The sequence below is a fragment of the Melospiza georgiana genome, chromosome 1 (assembly GCF_028018845.1).
Source record: "Melospiza georgiana isolate bMelGeo1 chromosome 1, bMelGeo1.pri, whole genome shotgun sequence".
Classification (NCBI taxonomy): domain Eukaryota; kingdom Metazoa; phylum Chordata; class Aves; order Passeriformes; family Passerellidae; genus Melospiza; species Melospiza georgiana.
In genome coordinates, this window is record NC_080430.1 from 603,360 (window position 1) to 628,320 (window position 24,961).

The 24,961-nt window shown below is 49.1% G+C and overlaps 1 protein-coding gene across 3 annotated transcripts in view; it reads right to left on the minus strand.

The window, feature by feature from the left end:
* The window catches only part of SCAP (SREBF chaperone), a 119,289-nt gene that overhangs the window by 74,638 nt on the left and 19,690 nt on the right, over positions 1–24,961 (minus strand). For 2 of the 3 annotated variants that reach the window (XM_058045255.1, XM_058045265.1), the window contains exons 3-13: positions 24,398–24,524; positions 21,320–21,477; positions 9,693–9,913; positions 7,490–7,595; positions 6,573–6,745; positions 5,110–5,236; positions 4,790–4,902; positions 3,701–3,795; positions 3,068–3,166; positions 1,764–2,021; positions 833–1,233 (exon numbers count right to left, since the gene is read on the minus strand). In XM_058045255.1, the coding sequence (XP_057901238.1) occupies positions 833–1,233; positions 1,764–2,021; positions 3,068–3,166; positions 3,701–3,795; positions 4,790–4,902; positions 5,110–5,236; positions 6,573–6,745; positions 7,490–7,595; positions 9,693–9,913; positions 21,320–21,477; positions 24,398–24,524 (1,878 nt within the window). Of the gene's footprint in view, positions 1–832; positions 1,234–1,763; positions 2,022–3,067; positions 3,167–3,700; positions 3,796–4,789; positions 4,903–5,109; positions 5,237–6,572; positions 6,746–7,489; positions 7,596–9,692; positions 9,914–21,319; positions 21,478–24,253; positions 24,269–24,397; positions 24,525–24,961 lie in introns of those variants that run through there. The other variant, XM_058045273.1, reaches the window with a different exon arrangement.

The window sequence follows — 24,961 nt, forward strand, 5'->3', positions numbered from 1 at the left end:
AGCTATTCCCCAGGTTTTAACTTTTCAAAGAGCCAACAGAAATGAAGCCTGATGAGATCAAGTGGATCCCATGAATTTAAGCCTGGTTTCCTGTGTGCTGCAGGCTGGGAGGTCTCACCTAGCAGCTTTTTCAGCTCAGCTGTCTCTTCCTCACATGTCCTATTTCCATCCCTTACAGATGATTGTATCAGACAGCTGTGGAATTATTTGCAAAAGCCCTCTGACATCGAGTCTGACTGCTCCCCCTTGTGCTGCCAAGGCCACCACTAACCCATGTCCCCAAACCCCACATCCACAGGGCTTTTAAATCTCTCCAGGGATGGGGACTCCACTACTGCCCTGGGCAGCTGTGCCAGCTTTTGGGGAAGGATTCTTCCCAGTATCCACCCTGACCCTCCCCTGGAAACCCCTGAGGCCGTTCCCTCTCCCCCTGACCCTGTTCACTGGAGCACAGCCCGGCCCCCTGGCTGTCCCCTCCTGTCAGGAGTTCTGCAGAGCCACAGGGGCCCCTCTGAGCCCCCTTTTCTTGTTTTGCAAATTTGAAAACTTCAGTTCCAGGATGAAGGAAGACACAAGACACCCAGCACACAAACCACCCAGGAGCAGAGTGGAACAACCCTGACTCCCAGAGGAACAGCCCTGGAGGGTTTGTGAGCTCTGCCCACCCCAGGGGCGCTGCTCAGCAGCTCCTCCCACACACACAGCTGGGATGAGCCCCATGGAAGCAGGTTGTGTGAGTTGGGAGCACCAAGGACAGAAACAAGACAAACCCTTGGGCTCAGCTGCCAGCTCCCCGTGCCAGTGGCACCCCATGCCAGCCCACTGCACTTGCCTCTTGGCCAGGGTGATGTTGTAGTAGCTGAAGAGGGCAGGCCAGTGCCTGAAGGAAAGCTTCCTCCAGATCTCCTCGTCCTCGGCTCCCCAGGTGACCTGTGCCTCTGTCCCCAGCTCCAGCTGCCCGTTGGCCCTGCCCTCGGGGCCCCAGGGCTGCTGCTCGGGCTCCAGCCGCGCCTTGGGCTCCGTGCGGTTCTCGGGCAGCTGCACGGGCTCCGAGGGGAACACGGACAGGGCCAGCTTGGGGTCCCCGGCGGGCAGCACCCCGCCGGGAACGGGCATGGCGGGCAGGCCCGCGTCCCCCAGGGGACTCTGCTCCGTCACCTGCGACGTCAGGTAGGTGCGGAGCCCGGCGGGGTCCGTGTACAGCAGGATTCCGATCCAGATCACTGTGCCGGCCTGTGCGGGGAGAGACAGTGCCCTCAGTGTCACTGCCCTGTCCCCTGCCTGAGAGAGACACAGTGCCCTCAGTGTCACTGCCCTGTCCTCTGCCTGTGCAGGGAGAGAGACAGCGCCCTCAGTGTCACTGCATTGTCACCTGCCGTCACCGTCACTGCATTGTCACCTGCCCTCAGTGTCACTGCCCTGTCCCCCGCCCTTCAGTGTCACTGCCCTGTCCCCTGCCTGTGCAGGGTGAGAGACAGCTCCCTCAGAGTCACCTCCCTGTCCCCTGCCCTCAGTGCCACTGCCCTGTCCCCTGCCCTTCAGATCACTGCTCTGTCCCCCTGCCTGTGCAGTCCCCCTGGCAGCGTGTGTGCCATCCCAGTTCTCTGTGTGCCCCCCTGGCAGTCTGAGTGCCCCCCCGGCAATGTGTGAGTCCCTGGCAGTCCCTGTGCCCCCCCGGCAGTCTCTGTATCCCCCTGGCAGTCCCTGTGCCCCCCTGCCAGTCCCTGTGCCCCCCTGCCAGTCTCTCGGTGTGCCCCACGTACCATGATGAGGCGCTGTGCCAGGCGGGTGCGGGCGAAGAAGTAGATGACGCGCAGGCGCTTGGGCAGGCGCAGGTTGCGCAGCGAGGACGGCTGCAGGGTGATGGTGTGGGGGGTGACGGCGTGGGGGCCGTGTGGGGCCATGCCGTGAGGGGCGTGGGGGGTCACGGTGTGTGGCACCGCCGGGCGCAGCGGCCGCGTGCGGCACGGGGGCCTGGCCGGGCACGACTCGGGGGGCAGGCGCTTGTTCAGGTCAGCCAGCTGCAACAGAGAGAGAGGGCAGGGCTGAGGGGCTGCTCCAGTGCAAGGGGACCCCGGGAGCTGGGAGGGACCCCCGGAGAAGGACTGTGCCCCCAGGGTCAGGGGTGACTCCTTGGCGCCTCCTCCCAGCCCATTTACCCCAACCAGCACACTGACACACTCAGGGAATCATGGAATGGTTGGGATGGAAGGAACCTTAAAGCCCACCCCATCCCACCCCTGCCATGCCAGGGACCCCTCCCACTGTCCCAGGGACACCTCCCACTGTCCCAGGCTGCTCCCAGCCCTGTCCAGCCTGGCCCTGGGCACTGCCAGGGATCCAGGGGCAGCCACAGCTGCTCTGGGCACCCTGTGCCAGGGCCTGCCCACCCTCACAAAGTTCTTCCTAATGTCCAATGAAAACCTTCTCTCTGTCAGTTTGAAGACATCCCCCCTTAACCTGTCCAACATCCCTCCTCATCTTTCTTGTGGCTCCCTTCAAGTCCTGGAAGGCCACAAGCAGGTCTTTAAGCTTTCCATCCCCAGGCTGTGTAAACCCAATTCTCGGAGCTTTTCCTCACAGCAGAGCTGCTCTATCCCTCTAATCCACTTGACGTCTCCTCTGGATTTGCTCCCACAGCTCCATGTCCTTCCTAAGAGTGCCTTTCCCACAAGGGCTCTGTTCCCAATCCCTGTGTGTGTAACCAAGCAAGTACAGAACCAGAACTCTAACAGCTCAGGATCAGAAGAAAGAGCCTCAAGCTGACATGGAGAAGTTTAGGTTAAATATCAGGAATAATTTCCTCCTGGAATGGGGGCCAGCCCTGGCACAGCTGCCCAGAACAGGAGTGGAGTCCCCATCCCTGGGGGGATTTAACAGCCACAAGGATGTGGCACTCAGGGGCAGGGACAGTGGTGGTGCTGGGGAGTGGTCAAAGGCCCTTCTGAGCTCAGTGAGTCCATGATTCTGTCCTTCTCCCCTTTCAGGGGTGGGATACTGGGGCTGTGCCCCCTCCTGCCCCGGGCCGTGCCCCTTGCCCACCCCTCAGGCCATGCCCCTCGCCCACCTCCATGCGGCGGATGTCGATGGACAGCACGGTGGTGAAGAAGAACATCTGCAGGAAGAAGTCCGACACCAGCCCCACCACGGCAAAGAGGCAGAACTCCTGTGGGAGGGTGAGACAGGCATCAGCTCCCCCTGCACCCCAGAGCGAGGGAAGCCAGCAGTGCCTCACTGATAACCCTGGGATCCACCTCTGGGGCTGGCCCAGAGCCCAGGGCTGGGGCAGTCCGTGTGAGAACCCAAGGTATTTATTCTAATTCACATTCTTTGTTCTCTTTGGCCACAATCCATCAAAACCTGAGGCTCTGCTCCCAGGGAGCAAGGAACAGGATGAGAGGAAAAGGCCTCAGGTTGTGCCAGCAGAGATTTAGATTAGAAATTAGGGAAAATTAGGGAAATTTCTTCCCCGAAAGGGGCTGTTAGGCACTGGAACTGCCCAGGGCAGGGGTGCAGTCCCCGTGCCGGGAGGGATTTTACAGCTGTGCGGCACTGGGGGACATGGGCGAGTGGTGGCAGTGCTGGGGACACTTGGATTTGATGGTCCCAAGGCTTTTCCAGCCCAGCCAGCTCCCTGGCTGTGTGAGCAGCTGCCATGCCTCCCTGCAGTGCTCAGGCTCTGTCCTGCAGCCCCTCTCACCTGGATGGCCGGGACCAGGGTGAAGTAGCCGATGAGGATGATGCCCAGCTCCGTGGCCATGTTCTTCATGATGGACCAGCTCTCATTGCTCAGGCCTGGGGGAGGGCAGGGACAGGTCAGGGCAGCCTCTTCACTGTGCCACACACGAACACAGCCAGAGGAGCAGCATTTCCCCTCCCTAAAACCAGGAATCTACAGGCAACAGGCCCAAAAGGCCCTTCCAGGCTAAAACTCCTGAGTGCAAAGGCCAACTGGAGTTCTGAGTCCTGTTTCCCATCCAGGACCCAAACCACTTGTATTTCTAAAACTAAAATCAGCATCACTCTAGAATCTCTTCTCCCTGATGTTTAGAAACAGCTTTGAAGACTGCAAATCCCATTTATCCATGGTGTGAGCACACTCAAATCCTTCCACAGGCACAGAGCATTCACAGAATGGAAAAGATTATTTTGTCTCACATTCAGGGGAACTTTGTAGGACCTGCATTCTGCACTTCTGATATCCATGACATGAGGGCAGTGCTCAGTATCCACACCAGGAGATCCAGCTCTCCCCTACCAATATTTTTTATATTTATTTAGCCTGTTTTGGTCAACAATCCCAAAAGGCAGTGCCCACAACAGCAGCATTATGTTCTTGGAATTCACAACAAAAGGCTGTACAAGTCACCTTGTTTCCTTCCCAGACCTGAACGAGATCATTCCCAGCCCCTGGCTCTCTCACTTTTCCCTCTCCCAGCCCCTGTCTCTCCCATTTTCCCCTCTCCCAGCCCCTGGCTCTCCCATTTTCCCTTTCCCAGCCCCGTCTCTCCCATTTCCCCTCTCCCAGCCCTGTCTCTCCCACTTTCCCCTCTCCCAGCCCTGTCTCTCCCATTTCCCCTCTCCCAGTTCCTGCTTCTCCCACTTTCCCCTTTCCCAGCCCCTGTCTCTCCCATTTCCCCTCTCCCAGCCCCATCTCTCCCATTTTCCCCTCTCCCAGCCCCTGTCTCTCCCACTTTCCCCTCTCCCAGTTCCTGCTTCTCCCACTTTCCCCTCTCCCAGCCCCTTCTCTCCCATTTTCCCTGTCCCAGCCCCCAGGGCAGGACCCCACCTTGGGCAATGCGCAGCTTCACCTCCAGGTCCACGGGCGTGGACACCACGGACTTGGTGAGCACCAGCACGTTCTCCAGGCCAATCACCACCACCAGGTATGGGAATATCTCTCTGGGGAGACAGAGGCACAGCTCAGGAGGGGTCCAGCAGCAGGGCCAGACAAGCCAAGGCACGTTCTGTCCAGCTATATTGGTAATATTCCAATACAACAGTGACCGTGCCCCGCAGCGTGTCCAGCCCCACAGGAGCTGCTTCCAGCACCCTGAATGAACTGCCCGGGTGTGCCCCAGCTGTGCCCCTGGCAGGGCTGGCACGTACCCGCCGTTGAGCGTGGGGGTGAGGCCGAACAGGGTGCAGAGCCCCACGGACATGAGCAGGGAGCTGAGCACCGTCACCACTGCTGCCAGAGCCAGGCCCCACTTGGACTTCACCATGTCGATCTTGCCTGCAAAAAACAGCCCAAACAGGTCAGCAGGGACAGCACACGGTGTGGACACACAGACGGGGACAGATGGACACTGATGGGGACAGCACGGTCATCCTGACCAGCCCCAGCAGGGCACAGACACCCCAGCCCAGAGGGGAGGCACTGCAGTGTCTGAAATTAAATTAATGTACTGTAGTGGCTGAAATGAAATTAAAGTACTGCAGTGTCTGAAATGAAATTAAAGTTCTGCAGTGTCTGAAATGAAATTAAAGTTCTGCAGTGTTTGAAATGAAATTAATGTACTGCAGTGCCTGAAATTAAATTAAAGTATTGCAGTGTCTGAAATGAAATTAAAGTATTGCAGTGTTTGAAATGCAGGTACTGCAGTGTCTGAAATGAAAAGTATTGCAGTGTCTGAAATGAAATTAATGTACTGCAGTGTCTGAAATGAAATTAAAGTACTGCAATGTCTGACATGCAGGTACTGCAGTGTCTGAAATGAAAAGTATTGCAGTGTCTGAAATGAAATTAATGTACTGCAGTGTCTGAAATGCAGGTATGGCACTGCTCATGTCTGAAATGCAGGTACTGCAGCGCCTGAAATGAAGGTACTGCAGTCCTGAAATGAAATGTAGAAATTTTAAAATTTGACACATTTTTTTGTTTTTCGGATCAGAATGAAGAACCCCAAAATAAAAGAATTTTTAAGAAAAATAATTATTTTGAGAAAAAATTGCTTCAGAGAAGGCAGAATCCACGTTCTCTGTCACGTGTAGGCCACCAATCTGGACCTGCCCAGCTAGCAGGGGAACTGGGAACGTGGCTGTTTTCTGGGCAGAGATCCAGAACAAGTCTGGAATGCAGCTCCCACAGCCCCCCAGGACAGGGTGGGACAGGGGACAGTGCTGCTACACAGCTCACACCTGTCCCAGCACTGCACCAAACTGAAATGTGGCCAGAGAGGTTTAAACCCACCAGCTCAGAACATGATCTGTCTGATAATGGATGAAACAAACCGGGAAAAAAGGCATTGCTGTGGCATCTGAGGGTGCCCAAGACAGAAAACACCTTGGAAGGTATCGAAGAATCATGGAATAGTTTGGGCTGGAAGGGACTTTAAAGGAGTCTGTCCACTATCCCAGGCCTTGGACACTTCCAGGGATGGGGAAAGGAATCACAAGGAATAAATAACAGCACCCTGGCTGAGAGGGGCAAACGAGCAGGAATCAGGCAAACAGTTTTTAACCCTCTCCATGGCAGCTCAGGGCAGAACTGCACCGCCACCTCTCCTGCTGAACCAGGAGGTGCTACAGACACCACGTGCACGCTGAGCCCACCCCAGGCCCCAACCTACGTGTGGAGAAGTAGATGTAGGCGAAGAGGATGATGTAGGTGGTGACGAGCGGGATGAGCTCGGCGATGCCGATCTCCTCCTTGAAGTGCACGTGCACCACGCTCTCCTCGCGCAGGCTGCAGTTGGGGCTGGGGTGCAGCAGCTTCAGCCGCGAGCGCAGGCTGCTCAGGAACCTGGGGACAGCGGTGCTGTGCTGTGAGTCCAGGGTTTACCCACAAACCCGGGTCCCTCCCGTGACAATTCCCTCCCAGGTGTGTCAGCCACCTCTCCCTTCCCCTCCCAGCACTGTCTGTCAGTCCTGGCATTCCAGAATTGGCAGATTCAGAGGATGCCGTCTACCCCTGGGGGACATTGGGCCATCCAGGTGTCCCTTGTCCCTTTGTCCCTCCCCTCCTGTCCCTGCCTGGTGGCTCCCTGTCCCTTCCCTGCCCCTCTGCCCAGGGTTAAAGGAGCAGCAACCACGGGCTCAGGGAGTTCTGTTGGAGCTGGTGCTGCATTCAGAGGCCTGTGGGCCAGAATAAAGCTCTGCATCCAAACCCTCCAGCAGAACCGACTCCTTTCCTTCACCTTCACCTTAAAGCTTCTCCACAGAGGGAAACCTGACATCCTCACATCCACTCAGTCCATGCCAGTTTGACCAACACCGCCAAAGTGTTTCCAGCAGTGCTTACTGGAAAGCCAAGCAGTCTGTGCACAAGGAACTGGGTGGAACCAGAGCCACGGGGCCCTGGATGCCACAGGAACTCCCCCTGGCAGCTCTGCATGTGAAGGGGAGCTGAGAACTGAGAGTATTTCATTACCACAAAAGTTTTCTCCCAGAAAAGCACCTCCAGAGATGCGAGACTCCCTAAACCCCAAGGAAATGGGGAGCCACGAGGGAGGGGAAGCAGCAGAGCCCGGGGCCAGGGCAGCCTCACCTGGAGTCGTAGCGCTGCAGCCCCAGCGTGACGGTGTAGGACACGACGCGGCGCCGGTTGGACAGGCTGACCCCGCTGTACCTGCCAGGCAGCCCGAAGAGCAGGTCTGCAGGGACAGGGGACAGCAGGGACAGCTCAGAGACAGCGCAGGGGACAGCAGGGACAGCTGAGAGACAGCACAGGGGACAGCAGGGACAGCCACACAGCACAGGGGACAGCAGGGACAGCTCACACAGCACAGGGGACAGCAGGGACAGCTCAGAGACAGAGCAGGGGACAGTCACACAGCACAGGGGACAGCAGGGACAGCTCAGAGACAGCGCAGGGGACAGCAGGGACAGCTCAGAGACAGCGCAGGGGACAGCAAGGACAGCTCAGAGACAGTGCAGGGGACAGCAGGGACAGCTCAGAGACAGCACAGGGGACAGCAGGGACAGCTCAGAGACAGCGCAGGGGACAGCCACACAGCACAGGGGACAGCAGGGACAGCTCAGAGACAGGACAGGGGACAGTCACACATAGCACAGGGGACAGTCACACACAGCACAGGGGACAGCCACACACACACAGGGGACAGCAGGGACAGCCACACACAGCACAGGGGACAGCAGGGACAGCTCACAGACAGCACAGGGGACAGCAGGGACAGTCACACACACACAGGGGACAGCAGGGACAGCTCACACAGCACAGGGTACAGCCACACAGCACAGGGGACAGCAGGGACAGCTCACACAGCACAGGGGACAGCAGGGACAGTCACACACAGCACAGGGGACACAGCTGTCCCCTGCCAGCAGCCCCAGCAGGAGTGGCTGCTCTCATAGGGTACCCCATGCTCTGGGGAGAGCCCATGGGTGGGTCACACCTGGAGCAGCTCCAGCCACAGAGAGCTCACACTGAGACATAAACTTTAAGGTGTTTAGAGATCTTAGAGGAGCTAAGATTTTAGTTAGAGATAAAGCTTTATCGGAGTTAATTAAAACAAGTGAGTAGGCCTTGATGAAGTTAGGAGTTAGTAGTTAGCTAATAACTGATTGCTTGTCCACACAATGTTTGGTTAGCTGGGTTTATAATGAAGAATATAGCAACTGATAAATAGCTTTTAGGAACATAAGACAATTGTAGGGCTCCTCTCTTCTGAAACCAATTGGAGAGGGGGAATGGGAGTTCTACCAAGGGTTCATTTGTCATATTTGCATTGAAAAGGTAGAAAGGTCAGAACGAGGAAGACTTCATTTACTTCCTCATTTTGGGACCTCTCCCCATGAAAGGGACCACCGACCCATTTCAAGGAACAAACTGCTCATGCTTAATGGCTTTTGAACTAATTATCATACCAGGGAATGACATGTACCAAAGTCATGAATATGCATTTGTATTTTGGGTATTCAATACTTGTATAGATAAAAGGACTCTGTAATCACCTGTAAATGGCAGTGTATATCTGAGAGCTATCCCACAATAAACATGCACTTTCTAACTTTAAACTGTTAGAGAGTTTTTGTGCCATGACAGCTGGATATCAGTACTAGATCAATATCCATATTTTTTTAAATAAATCAACACACTGGGTGCTCAAAAACAGCCTTTAAAGCAAACTTCCTTTAGGGTTAGAAACCCCTTTTCAGACATGTAACACAGTACATCACACAGTGCCAGACCTCTGGGGCTCCTTTAAAATCAAAGGACCAACCTGTGTTTAAAGCAGCATTTCCTCTGGCACTATGGAACCATTAACAGCCCCACACATGGGCACAGGTTTCTTTATAACTAAGAGGTAAAAATAGTTTTATAATATCCATTATGATATCCATTATGGTCTCCATTGTCAGCCCGGGCTGTGTGCAAGGAATTTGAACACACAGTGGAGCAGATGAATGGTGATTTATCTGTGACAACGAGGCAGCCTTTGAGTGTGACAGAGGGAAAAGCCAGGCTGGAGCACGTGTAGAGTGAGAGGAACAAAGCCCTGCTATTTTTACCTGCAGAAAGAAGCCTGACTGAGTGATTCACTTCTCACAAATACAGATCAGGGCTCCAATACACATGTGAAATGAGAGACAACAAAGAGCGGGCAGCTTCGGCTGCTGTGAATGAAAAAATCCTGCCCAAATTGGCACCATCAGCAATTCCAGTGCTGGAATTAGTGAGGATGGAATAACAATGAAGCTGCAGGCAGCTCTCAGCCTGCCTGGCTCACCTTTGAGAGTGGCTGACGTCTGCAAGGTCTTTGGCTCATGCTGGTGGATGGTTTTGATGATATCTGGGTCGGCGTTGAAGCGCTCGCGGTCGTTCTGCCAGAAGTTCCCCGGGGACAGCAGCAGGCAGCCGTGCTCTGGGAGCAGGTTCCTCAGCTTCCTGAGGCCGGGCAGCAGGTCTGTCACCTGCAGGCACACCTCCTCCAGGCTCCTGACCCCGGAGCTGAAAGGCAAACACGGTGATGAGGAACCCCAAGCGCGGGGAGAGGAGCGCGCCAGGGACCTGCACCAGGTGTGGCTGCTCCTCCTCCTCCTCACAGCTGAGAGCAGGCTGGGCTCCCTGCACCTGTGAACAGCCAACAGAGCCCCACCAGCATGCCCGGGGCTGCCTGGCCCCACAGCTTTAATTTCTTACAGCTGAGAGCAGGCTGGGCTCCCTGCACCTGTGAACAGGCCACAGAGCCCCACCAGCATCCCTGGGGCTGCCTGGCCCCACAGCTCTCACTGCTCACCCATCTCTGGTACCACACTTTCACTTCTACCTGACAGAGAAACCCTCTCTGGGATTCTGCCAGACCTCAAACCCCTCTGTGCACCTCTCTCCACACATGCAGTGGGTGCTGTACAGGAGTCCTGGCCAGCCTTCCTGAGGGCCATCCTTTGAGGTGCTCTAAAATGCACCCAAGGGTTCAATGTCTGCACCTGGGGTGGTGTTTCCCCAGTTCCTCTGCCTGGTGGGGAAAGGAGCATTTCCTGAGAGGTTCAGAACTGCACACAGGTGGAACTGGGGTGAACTGGAACCTGGGTTTGGCATCATCCTTAGCAATAATTCAAGCAAGACCCAGGGTGGGTGTAAAACTGGTGGGAAGTGTCCTGGGTTGTCAGATATGTGTGTATTCTATTTCCATCTGTCAGAGGTGGGGCAGTTCTCTGCTGTCCACGGGGCAGTTTTCTTTATCTCTCTCACAACCAATCATCCCTCCAGGAGATCTCTGCTGTTAATGAGACATTAATTATTAATTATCTGCTGTCCATGGCCACTGAGTGTCCCTGCAGGGCTGATCCAATCCCAGCATCCCATGGGGAGATGCCCTGCCCAGGGGAGGAGCCAAGCATTCCTACCTGGGTACAATCTGAGGTTTCAGGACAGCAGAGCAGCTTCTCCACTTCCCAGAGGAACAGCTGCCTCTGCCACTGGAGCTGCAGAGGAAAACTCCCCCCTTGTGCAGGATCCCTGCTGCAGCAGAGCCACAGCTGGGGCTGCAGGAGGGCTGAGCCCCCACGGGATGGGGCTGGGACACCCCCTGACACACAGGGGACAGGGCATGGTCTGACTCTGGCAGTGGTTTTTTGGCGTTTTTGGTGGGTTTTTTTCCCTTTTGTTGTTGTTGTTGGCTGTTTGTTTAGGTTTTTGTTAATTTTTTGTTTGTTTTGTTTTGGTTTTTTGATTTTCTTTTTTTGGTTATTTGACGGTTCTTTGGTTGTTGTTGTTTGTTTGTTTGGGTTTTTGTTATTGTTTTTCGGTTTTCTTTTTTTGGTTTTTTTGGGGGGGTTTTCTTGGTTTTTTTTTGGTTTTTTTTTTGGTTTTTTTGTTTGTACTATCGCATTTTCATTTTTGCATATAAAATGTAGGTAAACAGTTCTTTACTTTTCCTAGTAAAGAACTGTTATTCCTATTCCCGTCTCTTTGCCTGAGAGCCTTTTAATTTCAAAATTCTGACAATTCAGAGGGAGGGGACTGACATTTTCCGTTCCAGAGGAGACTCCAGACAGCAGGGCCAGTGCCAGAGCAGCAGTGGGTCAGAGCAGTGTAAGAGGCCATGGCCATGGCACCCCAGCAGGAGCTGCTCAGTGATCAGACAGGAGGAGTATTCACAGGAATTATTGTTATTGCCTGGCAGGAGTTTTTCTGGCCCCACGGGGTTAGCACTGCTCTGGCACCTCCCGCTGCCCAAAATCTCCTCACTGCTCTCCAGTGGGACAGAGCTGCATTTCTGACTGACACACACCCCACAGCACCCTCCCAAACCAGAAACCTTCTGTGCATTGCCCTGTTAAAGGACAGCCTTTGACATTTTTAACTGACACTGGAGCTCAGACCTCTTTAATTACTCCCAAGGATGCTGAAAAGCTGAACTTAGGCTTTAAAAATAGAGAAGTTCATTTAACTGGCTTTAATGGGAAAAGTATTCTCTGTTACACGTCCAAAGTGTGTTTATGGTTACCTGGGGAAAACGGAATAAAGAAATTTCATGAAGAAATGCTTTAGGATATGACATTCTTAAAGGGAAACTTTGCAATTACCAACCAGGGATCTTTGGTCCTTTGGACCCAACAAAACCCCAGGGAAATCTTCCTGGGAAAGATAAGAAAATCAGTCTCAAAAAGGGCTCCAGGTTTACCTGTTCCTAACATTAAACAGCACCCTGTGCCTCCTGCAGCCAAACAAGGCATAAATGAAGTAATTAAAGATTTAGAACAAAGGGCCATTACATCCAGGAGGCATTCACAATTCCCCTGCTTGACAGGTGATAAAAGGAGACAGGAGCTGGCATTCAGCAGTTGATTATCAAAGCCTGATGCTGACACAGAACCACTCCCTGCAGCAGCACCAATACTGCAGAGCTCTTCTGCAGGCTCTGCACACAAAGGGGAGGCAGCCTGGCATGGAGAAGATGGGTTTGATGGTTTCTTCCCAGTTCAGGAAGAAGATAAACCCAGATCTGCATTCATTTGGGAAGGAACAATCCACCTTCAACCTCAGGGAGTTATGCACTCACCCAGCACAGCACACAGCCCTTCAGCTGAACCCCAACAAACCGGGAGCACAGATTTACCATAAACTGGTAGGAGGTGAGGAGGAAAGTGCAGTAAGAACAAGAGCACAGGATATCCAGAACAGATTAACAGGGAAGGGATAGAAGTGCCCTCAGCTCAGAGCCCAGGCCCTCTAAAGAGGTGGAATTCCTGGGAACCTGGGGGCAGCAGGCCAAGCTGGAATTCCACATAAAACAAAATTAGATGCTGTATCTAGCCCCACTACTGACAAGGAGCCTCAAAAGATACTTTGGGATACTGCAGAAATCACGTTACTGGATTTTCTATAGTAGCAAGACCCTTGTGCACATTAATGAGGAAAATCCAAATCTGGGAATGACCAGACAGCCACAAACAGGCTTTGCAAACACTGACAGAAGGGTTAAAAGCATCAATCACTGGGGCCAGCTCATCCCAGTGATTTGAAACAGCTGAATGGGATTTTGTGAACAGGGGACTCACTGTGATGTGCTCCAGAAAGGCCCACAAGGACCCAGACAACCACTAGGGCTCAGTTCCACAGCATTGGAAGACACTGAAAAGAAAAACAGTGCCTGGGAAAAGGATTACTGCCCCTGACCTGAGCTCCTGAACAAGGAGAAATAATTCAACAGCATCAGTGTGTGAAGAGCCAAGGACCTTGCAGTGTGTGGGGCAGAGTTAGGAAGGGCAGTGGTGATGATGATGATGATGATGGTTCCTTTCCAGAGGGAATTGCACAGTGACAGTGCACAAAGTGGGGGTGTCTCAGGGGTCACAGATCAAAGGGATGGCACTGCAGGGTCTAAACCCTACAGGAGCACAGAGCTGGGACTGCACACAGCTCAGGCTGACAGCAGGCACACACCTGGCCCATCCTGGCTGCTCTGCACTCACTTCACACCCTGAGGCTGCAGGTGTTGGCTCCCCAGGCTCAAACACACACAGGGGAGGTGCAGAGCAGCTGCTCTGAGCACCCAAACAGCAGCGGGAGCAGAGGGACAAGGAACCAGAAGTGCACAAGTGCAGAGTTAAAGGCTGTATTGCTGCTACAGCAAAGGAGGAAACAAAGGCAATCTATTTATTTAGTGACAATCTATTTATTTATCTATTTAATTATTATTAAGTGGATTCTTAAGCCCCCTGGGGTGGTGCCACAGTGGTTGTGGCAGAGGGAAGCCCTGGGCTGGCAATGAAGGGAAAATGAGGCTGTTGCTGTATTAATTAAAGGGATGGGACTATGATCAGACTAATAACGATTTATTGCTTAGATAACATCAGTCCCAAAGGCCATGAGATTTATAAGACAGCAAGCAGTTAGTTATAGTCTAGGATGGTCACAAGTTCTTGCTTGTAGGACAGTGTAAAACTTTCTGTATAACTATCCAAAGGACAGTTCCACAGAGTGTGTTTTGCTTTTCTAACCTGTCACTTTCACTTCTTTCTACTGCAATTTTCCCAATAAGGTCTGATACACAAATATGTCTCTATTATAATATCTAAACTCTTTATTCCATTACAATCACATTACTACATTACTGTACTATAAAACCCTTCATTATCTTATCTAATATGTCAATATCTTATCTAAAATGTTAATATCTAAGGAGTTTCTTACTTACTAAAGGCCTGTTCTTACTTATAACTATAGAAACATACTTATAACTATAGAAACATAATTTATAGAAAGCTATAGATATATATAACTTATAGAAACATAAGTCGATGATTTCTCTGTTTGATGTCTGTGTACCTTGTTTTCACATCAATCTAGGCTTCTCCAAAGGCTGTAAATTACATTATTTTGTGTTTGTGAGGATTTCTATCTTTCTGATTCCCCAGGAAAGGAGGCTTGGCAGAAGGAAGGTGGGGAGTGGTTGCTGTTACAGGCTCAGTCCCATGGACAAATCCACACAGGATGGGTGAGAACTCAACCAGTGACCAAACTTCACAGACAACAAGGTGACCAGCTGCCAAAAATCAGAAAAACTGATCCACAGGAAGCTGCACAGCACTGGTATGGACTGGGTGGGTGGTTGCACTCAAATGAGGGCACACTGCACAAAAAAAATCTCTTTTTTGGAGCACAAAGCAGGGGGCTGGCACTGACCAGGAAGATGTGTCCAGGCATTCTCACAGTGCCCCCAGTGCCAGCTGGGACCTGAGCAAAATCAGCCAGACCTGGCACTGCCTTTACCAGGCAGAAGCAACAAAACACTCTGTGCCTCTGGGCCAAGGGTTTGCTAAAGCAGCGCCTTGGGCCACGTGAATCTGGCTGGGATAAAAGGTTACCCTCTGTGTTATGTCAGATAATATATTTATTACAATAAATATTATTATTTATTATATTTATTATAATAATATATTATAATAAATATAATAAATTACAATAGAAATAATTTATTATAATAACATATCAGACATTATAAGTACAAGAAATAATTAAATAATAAATAAATAAATAAAGATATATCATTTATTTTACATGTGTGTTTGTATATGTATCTCCATCTGCATCAATACAAATGAAATTATTTGCAGTTTGGCTTGTCCTCAGCTACCATGAACACTCTGGATTTTAATGCTAGACCTTGTCACTTTAACTGTTTTTATCAGTAATCATTCTATATATCTATATCTATATCTATATCTATATCTATATCTATATCTATATCTATATCTATCTATCTATACATCTATGTGAAAAGTGAATATATTATGATTGGCTCTTTGCAAATATTAAAATGAATGCCGTATGTGTTCTGTTGGAAAGTTGTTCTGTATTAATCTCTTTTAAGCAGTGCTGGATTAATCTCTTTAAGTATTGTGGTAAATATAGTTTTTAAGCTGTAGCATAACATTAAAATAGAAACTATGTGATGTAAGATACTTTTTGTAACTAGCTCAAGGAATGGAAAAGAATCAAGAAATTCTTTGTATAGAGACAACAGCAACAGACACCAAGATCTCAAGAGAAGAATTATTGCCACATTATTGGGAAAGCCCAGACTTCGAGGGACCAAGAAAACTGATTTACAAGATGGGGGGGAAGGTGAAATTAAGCAGAAACACCCTGGTTTGAAAGGAATGTTTGAATCATGTATGAGATCTATGAATGTGCAATAGGCTATTGCTTTTAAAGGTTAATCCTTTGTTAGCAAGGTGTGCTTTGTGGCAGAGTGCCAGGCACCCAGACATCCGCAATTCTTTGCTCTTTATTGTCTCTTATTGTCCTAATTTTATTACTATTCTTATTACTATTTTATTGGTATTTTATTACTCATAAACTTTAGAATTTTAACACAAGCGATTGGTGGTTTTCACAATCTATATATCTATACACACATATATATGAATATAGTAAATATAATAAATATAATAAATAACTGCTATGGACCAACAGGTTTCACGAGCTCTCCTGAGCCCTGTGTCTCTCTGAACAGCTCCAGATGACAAAATTGATGATTTCAGGGCAGCTGACAGGGGCAAAGCCAGCCATGCTGAGGGCAGCCCAGTCTGGGATGGTGCCTGTGGCTGCGAGGGCAGCTGAGACCCAGTGTTAATGTGGCTGTGGGTTCTGACCTGATGTTCTGTAGGTTCTGATCCAATTTTCTGTGGGTTATAACCCGATGTCCTGTGGGTTCTGACCCGACGTTCGGGTGGCTCTGGGTTCTAACCTGATGTTCAGGTAGCTGTGGGTTCTAACCTGGTGTTCTGTGGGTTCTAAACCGATGTTCTCTGGGTTCTGACCTGATGTTCTGTGGGTTCTGACCCAGTGTTCTCTGGAGTCTGACCCAGTATTCTCTGGGTTCTAACCTGGTGTTCTGTGGGTTCTGATCTGATGTTCTGTGGGTTCTGACCCGATGTTCTGTGGGTTATAACCTAGTGTTCTGTGGGTTCTGTTTTGGTGGCTGTGGGTTCTGACCCGATGTTCAGGGTGCCTCTGGGTTCTAACAGCACCAGGAGCCCCCGATGGAGGCTCCGCTCCACACCCCGGCTCCAGTCCGTGTTTTGCTCCCAACCAGCGGGCCCGGCCTCCCCAGGGCGCCCTCGTGTGGCGGCGGCCGGAACTGCACCGAACCGAACCGCGGCTCCGGTAACGCCGGGGCTCACCGGGCCGGGGCTCCCCGCAAAGCCGGGACGGGCACGGACACCCCCGAAAACTGCAGCTCTGGGCACAGGGAGCACTGCAAAGGCAGGGACTGACCCATGGAGTCACTGACAGACTGCAGAGAGTGAATAAAGGCAGCTCTGGGCACAGGGAGCACTGCACACGCAGGGATTGACCCATGGGAGACTCTGCAGGGAGTGAATAAAGGCAGCTCTGGACACAAGGATGCACTGCACAGGCAGGGACTGACCCATGGAGTCACTGACAGACTGCAGAGAATGAATAAAGGCAGCTCTGGGCACAGGGAGCGCTGCACACGCAGGGACTGACCCATGGAGTCACTGACAGACTGCAGGGAGTGAATAAAGGCAGCTCTGGGCACAGGGAGCACTGCACTGACCCAGCTGCTGCGGCTGGAGCTGCAGCACTGAGGAGCTCTGCGGCGACAATCACTGCATGGTTACGTTCAGAACTCTTGGGAAGGATGGAAGTTTGACAAGGAAGCCCCACAGATAGGTGTGCTTGGCAGAAAGATTTTGGAATGTGCAACCTGATGGAGGAATAGAGACGGAAGCAAGTTTTGATATAGAAGAAAAGAATTGCTGGGCCAGTCTCACTGGATAACCAAGGAGGCAAAGGGTGTGTTAGTTAGAAGGGGTTTTATGGCTTAGAGCAAAGGATAAACCCACCCCAAACAAGAAGTTTTTACTAAGCAGGAAGATAGCACAGGCAAACAAGTCATCAAAGTTGCAAATAGAAAAAAAGTCTCAGAATTTTCCACTGCAAGAAAACTGAAAAACAACTTCTAGCTTAAACTAGAAGTTGTTTTTCAGTTGTTTTTAGTAATGTACTAACTTTTAGTGATTGGAGAACAGTGACATGAATATGGTAATTATAGCAGTTATGATAGGCTATAGATAATAGTTAAGGTATAGATTGGTTCTGCTGTATGAAGATGCTCAGCAAAGGAAGGTATATAATGCAATGTAACCAAAAGCAAAATATATAATGCAATGTAACCAAAACCAAAGGGTCTCCAGGCTTGCCTGCAGCTGGAGCTGACAGCTGTGGGTACAGCTCTGTCACCCACCACCCTGGACTGCTGTAACATCTTGGATACAATAAACTGCATTTTGGATACAATAAACTGCATTTTGGATACAATAAACTGCATTTTGAAGAGCCCCTGCAGTCCCACATCCCTCATTCAGGCTCTTACAGAATAATGTCCTTAATTGCACAGCACCCTGATCTGTCAGCCATCCCAACACCTCCCTACAGAGACTGAAAGGGAAAGGGAAAGGAAAAGGAAAAATGAGAATTTCACACCAAATTTATTTTCCAGAGGCCTTCCTCCAGCTGGAGTGATGCTCCCTCTGGAAGGACTGACAGCCCAGATCTGCACAGTGGTGAAATCTTGCTCAGTATTGCTAAGGTGCCAGAGCATTTGAGCTTTCAGCTGTTTGGATTAATATTTGCTTATGGTCTATCCCAGTAGCTTTGCAGTGAATATGAGTCACTGCTTCACAATGCTCATCTCTTCACTCTGGCTGTCACAGGGGGTGGAAAACATTTCCCCTGAATGTAACCTGAATTTTCATATGATTCTGGAATCAGCTTTGATTCCAGCTGTGATGCCCTGGGGCTACAACCAGATTGTTCTGTGCTACACACACATTTGGCCAGGTTATTGGTCAGGTTATTGCAGAGCTGTCTAACACTTGACATGGTGAGCAAGGACACATGAAATGCTGAACTTCACTGAGGAACAATGGGCTGAGAACCATGAATGGAAGTGAGGGGAGTCACTGACCCATCACTGAACTCCTCCAATCACTGCAACTGAAAAATCAGCTCCAGGAGCTTTTCTTGGATCTCATTTGCGTCCCACCTTTCCTATGACTTTACCATGAGGGGAACATCCTGATCTACACAGACTGGTAACAACACAAGTGAAATCACTTGTTTGGGTTGTCCTCAGCCACCATGAACACTCTGCACTTAATGCTATACCTTGTCACTGCAGCTTTTTTTAAATCAGTAATCATTATGTATCTATATCTACATCCATCTATTATCTATCTATCTATCTATCTATCTATCTATCTATCTATCTATCTATCTATCTATCATCTATAGCTATCTATTATCTATCTATCTAATCTATCATCTATGTATCTATTATCTATCTATTATCTATCAATCATCTATCAATCATCTATCTATCTATCTATCTATCTATCTATCTATCTATCTATCTATCTATCTATCTACCTACCTACCTACCTATCATCTATTATCTATCAATCTATTTAATCTATCTATCTAATTATCCATCCATCCATCCATCCATCCATCCATCCATCCATCCATCCATCCATCCAGATTCCTTTGCCAGCTTTACCAAAGGCGCCTCCACATCTGCAGTGTTTATGTTGTAAATAAATAAGTTATGCTCTAATCCACTGGCACTTCTTCAGTTTTGTACTGGGGAGCGTTTGTGATGAACATCTTCCATCTGTGATTTCCTGTCTGTTTAATAAATAATGCACTTTATAAAGACACCTCGTTTGGCACCACCAGAGCACGTGGGCCAGAGGGAGTCCTTAAATTCAAACTGCTGCCAAAGTCTCAGGCTAAGGCCTGCCTGGCTCCGGCCCATCTCAGGAAGGTGCTTCAGGATGGCAAATGAACTGCAGCCTCTGTGAGGTCCCCGTCCAGAAGAGATCCCTTCTATGATAACTACAAACAACGAGCACAGACATTCAGAAATGCTCATTTGCCTTTGGAACACTCCCTGCACAATGTGCACCCTGTGGCTCACGGCAGGACACCTGCACAAGGCTCAGCTGCCAAAGGAAAGCAATGGAAAATACACTTGCAAAGAATGGTGTTTATGGGGACCAAAGCTTTGGGGGTGAACATTTACAGGAACTGATGCAGGGATGGCTCTGGAAAGGGCTCCAGGAGGAGCAGATGACCCTGGTTTGGGTTTTATCAGCTCTGGAATGCAGCAGGGATAAGAGCTCATGCTGCAGATAAGGCCAGGCTGCCATCCCTGTGCTGGGGGATGCTGAGGGTGCACAGTGACACCAAACACACAGCTGGGGCAAGGCACAGACCCAGGGCACTCCTGACCCTTGCACAGATCAGTGCAGCCAGTGGAAACACACCCATCCTAACACCGACACCTGCCCAGGGACACTTAACAACCTGCAGCTCCCTCCTGGAATATAAAATAATATCAAAGATACATAACAGAATAGAAAAGAATAGAAAACAGAACACAAAACAAGCCAGTTTGCATGTAAAAAAATTATTCCTCTCAGCTTTGTTACCGGCAACAAACAAGAACTTCATTATGAATTTTAAGGTAATTGCAGACTTTATCTCAAAATTAGATGTTTCCTGAAATATCTGGATGCATCCCCAAAAAGGTAACCTTGCCCCAAGGTTTAGGTCTAAATGCTGAAGTAATTTTCTCCTGGTGGTGTGAAGAATAATAACAAAAGTAATAATTTTGTTTCTGTGTTGCATCAGTGCTCATCAAGGGCAATGCCAGGGGAGATAATGAGAATACAATGAGAAGACAAGGGAGATAATGAGAGCACAGCACAGGCCTGGGAGCTCGTTGTTTCTGCCTGGAACTGGCAACAATGATTATCCCACAGGATAAGGGGGAGAGAACACGGCCACAAGGTCAGCGCCAAGGCTGGGGGAGCTGCCAGGGAGGGGAAAACTGAGCAAATCTGAAAAGCAAAAATGGCATTTCTGAAACATGACCTCCGAGGGCAGCAGCTGGAGGTGAAGGAGGGGTCCACAAAAGGACAAATCATCAGCTAAATTCATCATTAAATGATGAATTTAATACCCTTTCTGTTAACAGCACAAAGATAAAGACCCCACACTGGAGTAAGAAAGAATTTCTGACACACCACACACCCAGCCAGCCCAAAGTGTCTGTGGGGTCAAACACCACACACCCAGCCAGCCCAAAGTGTCTGTGGGTGAAACACCACACACCCAACCAGCCCAAAGTGTCTGTGGGGTGAAACACCACACACCCAGCCAGCCCAAAGGTGTCTGTGGGGTGACACACCACACACCCAGCCAGCCCAAAGTGTCTGTGGGGTGAAACACCACACACCCACAGCCAAAAGTGTCTGTGGGTGAAACACCACACACCCAGCCAGCCCAAAGGTGTCTGTGGGGTGACACACCACACACCCACAGCCAAAGTGTCTGTGGGGTGAAACACCACACACCCACAGCCAAAGTGTCTGTGGGGTGACACACCACACACCCAGCCAGCCCAAAGTGTCTGTGGGGTGAAACACCACACACCCACAGCCCAAAGTGTCTGTGGGGTGAAACACCACACACCCAGCCAGCCCAAAGTGTCTGTGGGGTGAAACACCACACACCCACAGCCCAAAGTGTCTGTGGGGTGAAACACCACACACCCAGCCAGCCCAAAGTGTCTGTGGGGTGAAACACCACACACCCACAGCCCAAAGTGTCTGTGGGGTGAAACACCACACACCCAGCCAGCCCAAAGTGTCTGTGGGGTCAAACACCACACACCCAGCCAGCCCAAAGTGTCTGTGGGGTGACACACCACAGTGCCACAGTTTGGTTCAGCAGTCAGACAAGCCAATGCCCGTCCCACCTGCAATCCCGTGACAGCAGCAGGCAGGTGTGCCCCAGCAGCCCTGGGCTCACCTGTCCCTCAGCGCGTGGTTCCTGATCTCCTCCACCAGCGGGAAGACGCGGCCCAGCGGCGAGCGGAACGCGTCCACGGCCAGCAGCTGCTTCTGCCACGGGGACACGGTGGCCTTGACAAAGATCTGCTGGATGTAGGCCACGGGGGCACCCACGTACTGCGGGGACACGGGGCAGGGTCAGGGCATGGCCGATCACACACACACACAGACACACACAGCTGCCCCAGGGTCCTCCTGGGACGTCTCCTCAGAAAAAGAATTAAAGCAATTATTATCTCTCTCTCTGTAACTCTGTTTACAGACATGATCCTCCAGAGTGTGCTAGTCATAGTTTGCCAGAAGATTCCTAAAAACCAATCTGTGGTGGTGTCCACACTGATCCCATGATGAGGAAAGAGATGAGAATGTTGCCTCCATGTTTCAGAAGGCTGATTTATTATTTTATGATATATATTATATTAGAAGAAAATGATATATTTAACTATACTAATATTAATATTAGTATGGTTTGATATTATAGTTTAATATTAGTATAGTTTACATTTTATAGTTTAACTATACTATTAGTATAGTTTAGTAGTTTACTATACTATAGTATAGTTTAATTAACTATATTAATATCAATATTGATATATTAAATTTGTAAATATTGATATATCAATATTTAATATAGATATATTAATATTGATAAATTGATATTATTTAATAATATATTTAATATTGATATATTAAACGACACTAATATTAATATTAGTATAGTTTAATATTGATATATTAAACCATACTAATATTAATATTAGTATAGTTTAATATTGATATATTAAACGACACTAAAGAATAGAAGAAAGGATTTCATCAGAAGGCTTGCAAAGAAAGAAGTGGGATGATAACAAAAGCTTGTGACTCTCAGAGAGTCTGAGACAGCTCATTGTGACTGGTCATTAATTAGAAACAACCAACATGGACCAATCACAGATGCACGTCTTGCATTCCAGAGCAGCAGATAATTATTGTTTTCCTTTTCCTCTGAGGCTTCTCAGGAGAAAAATTCTGGCAAAGGGATTTTTCAGAAAATATCATGGCTTTACCAATCAAGTTTTAAGTCCACCACTGTTTCTATAAAACTGTAGATTTCTAATAAAAAAGTGTCTTTTCATACCTTCTAATGACAGAATCTCTGTATCAGCTTTGTCTATTATTGTAAATGTGGACAACCCTGACGAGGGGAGAGAATTACGTATCTGACTCTATGTTCTCAGAAGGCTCATCTATTACTTTATTATACTATATTATATTAAAGAATATAGTATATATAGTATAATATAGTATAATAAAGTGATATAATATAGTATAACTACGTGATACTACACTAAAGAATACAGAAAATATATTTAGTGAGTTCTAAAAAGATAATAATTGAAAACTCAATTGGAAAATTACTTAGAACTTCGTAATATCTCACTAGATATACCTTCCTAAATCCCTCTGGTTTTAAATATTCCCACAACTGGAGAGGTCCCAGAGAACCAGAGCAGGGACGGTGTCATTGCCATATTTTCTGGAAAATTCCCTTTGCCATGTGGAAACCCAAAGCACCAAAAATATTTCTCTGTCTGCTCTGGGAGGAGCACTGACTTTGACCCTCATTCATAGAGAAAGTTTCCTAAACTTCAAGATAGACTGGAATCCACAAGAGTGTAAAATAAATTATGGAGAGTAGCGTAAGTATATCACTTAGTGAGAAATTTAAGATTTTTAGTATACTGTAAATAAAAACAAAATAGAAAACACAGAATGCTATCCTAAGTTTCTTCTTCACACTTCTTCCTCCTTCTTCTTTAAATAGCATTCTGTAATTAAGTAAAAAAGTCTGCATTGCAAGCTCTTTAAAATCAATTATTAAGTTAAAAAATAATCTGTGTCAGCTCTTAATTAAATAGTTTAGTCTCTAAAAACCTTGTAACAAAAAATTAACGATTTTGTGCCTTTTAATAAAAAATTGCCAAACTTACAGTAATAAAACTGTTTTACTAAGAAAAAACAATAAACACTGAATTCCAAACATAAACTATTGTCTCAAGTGCCTTCAAACCCAAAAAACCCAACAACTAAAAGCCTCATAACTGCCATATTTTCTGGAAAAATCCCCTTGCCCAGGATTTCTTCTCCTGGAAAGCTGAGAAGCCTCAGAGAAAAAGGAAAACAGTATTATCTCATTTCCTTCTCCTGTGTTTTGCTGCTTGGGAATGTGGTTGGAGATTGTTTGTCCAACATGTGAATTATTTTTACTTAATGACCAATCACTGTCAGGCTGTGTTGGGACTCTGGAGAGTCACAGGTTTTTCATTACCATATTTCAGCCTTCTATCTGTATCCTTTCTCTGTTCTTTAGTATAGTTTAAGTATAGCATTCTTTTATTTAATATAGCAACATAAAATAATAAATTAGCCTTCCAGACCATGGAGTCACATTCATCATTTCCTTCTTACCACAGAAGGGCTTTGCCAGACTTTGCTCTCCCTTCCCAAATCAGAGGTGGAACACGACAGGACTCAGCAGGCAAGAACAAAATGAGTCTGATTCTCTGTTTGTGCTGTGGGGACCTCAGAACCACCCAGTGCCACCCCTGGCATGGCAGGGACACCTCCCACTGTCCCAGGTGCTCCAAGCCCCAGTGTCCAGCCTGGCCTTGGGCACTGCCAGGGATCATGGGGCAGCCACAGCTGCTCTGGGCCACCGCGTGCTGGGCAGCCCAGCAGGGCTGTGTCCCCTGGCCGTGACCCAGCAGGGCCGTGTCCCCTCCCCATGTCCCCATGATGTCCCCAGTGTCCCCAGCACACTCACCCAGTCGGGGCACTCCCCGGGCTGCACTCCCTGCTCCCCAGTGTCCCCATGTCCCCAGTGTCCCCATGATGTCCCCAGCACACTCACCCAGTCGGGGCGCTCCCCGGGGGCTGTGTCCCTCCCCAGTGTCCCCATGATGTCCCCCCATGTCCCCAGCACACTCACCCAGTCGGGGCGCTCCCCGGGGGCTATGTCCCTCCCTAGTGTCCCCAGTGTCCCCAGCACACTCACCCAGTCGGGGCGCTCCCCGGGCTCCCCAGGCTGCGCTCCCTGCTCCCCGGGGGGAGCGTAGTCCTTCAGGGGGGTGCTGAACTCCACGGGGCCCGTCCCTGGCAGAGGCAGCTTCAGCAGGGGCGAGCTGGGGGGACACAACCGGGCAATGCTCACTGTGGAGGGCCGTGGACTCTTACAGGCAGAATAAATTCAACGTTTCCTGAAATATCTGAATGCGTCCCCAGAATGGTAACCCTGCCCCAAGGCTGAGGTCTAAATGCTGAAGTCATTTTGTCCTGGTGGTATGAATAATAATAATTGAAGTAGTAATTCATATTACTTTATAAAATAATAATAATGACAATGATAATTATAATAGTACTTTTAACAACAACAACAATAATAATTATAATTAATAATAAAAGCAATAGTAATAAAAGCAATAATAATAATAATAGTAGTAGTAGTAGTAGTTTAAAAAATGAGCAGGCCCACTGGCAAAGACAAGCTGTGCAGGACAGAAGGCACAGAGAGAGGGCTTTGGCTTCCATGGGACACAAAGCTATTCCAGAGTCCTCCTCC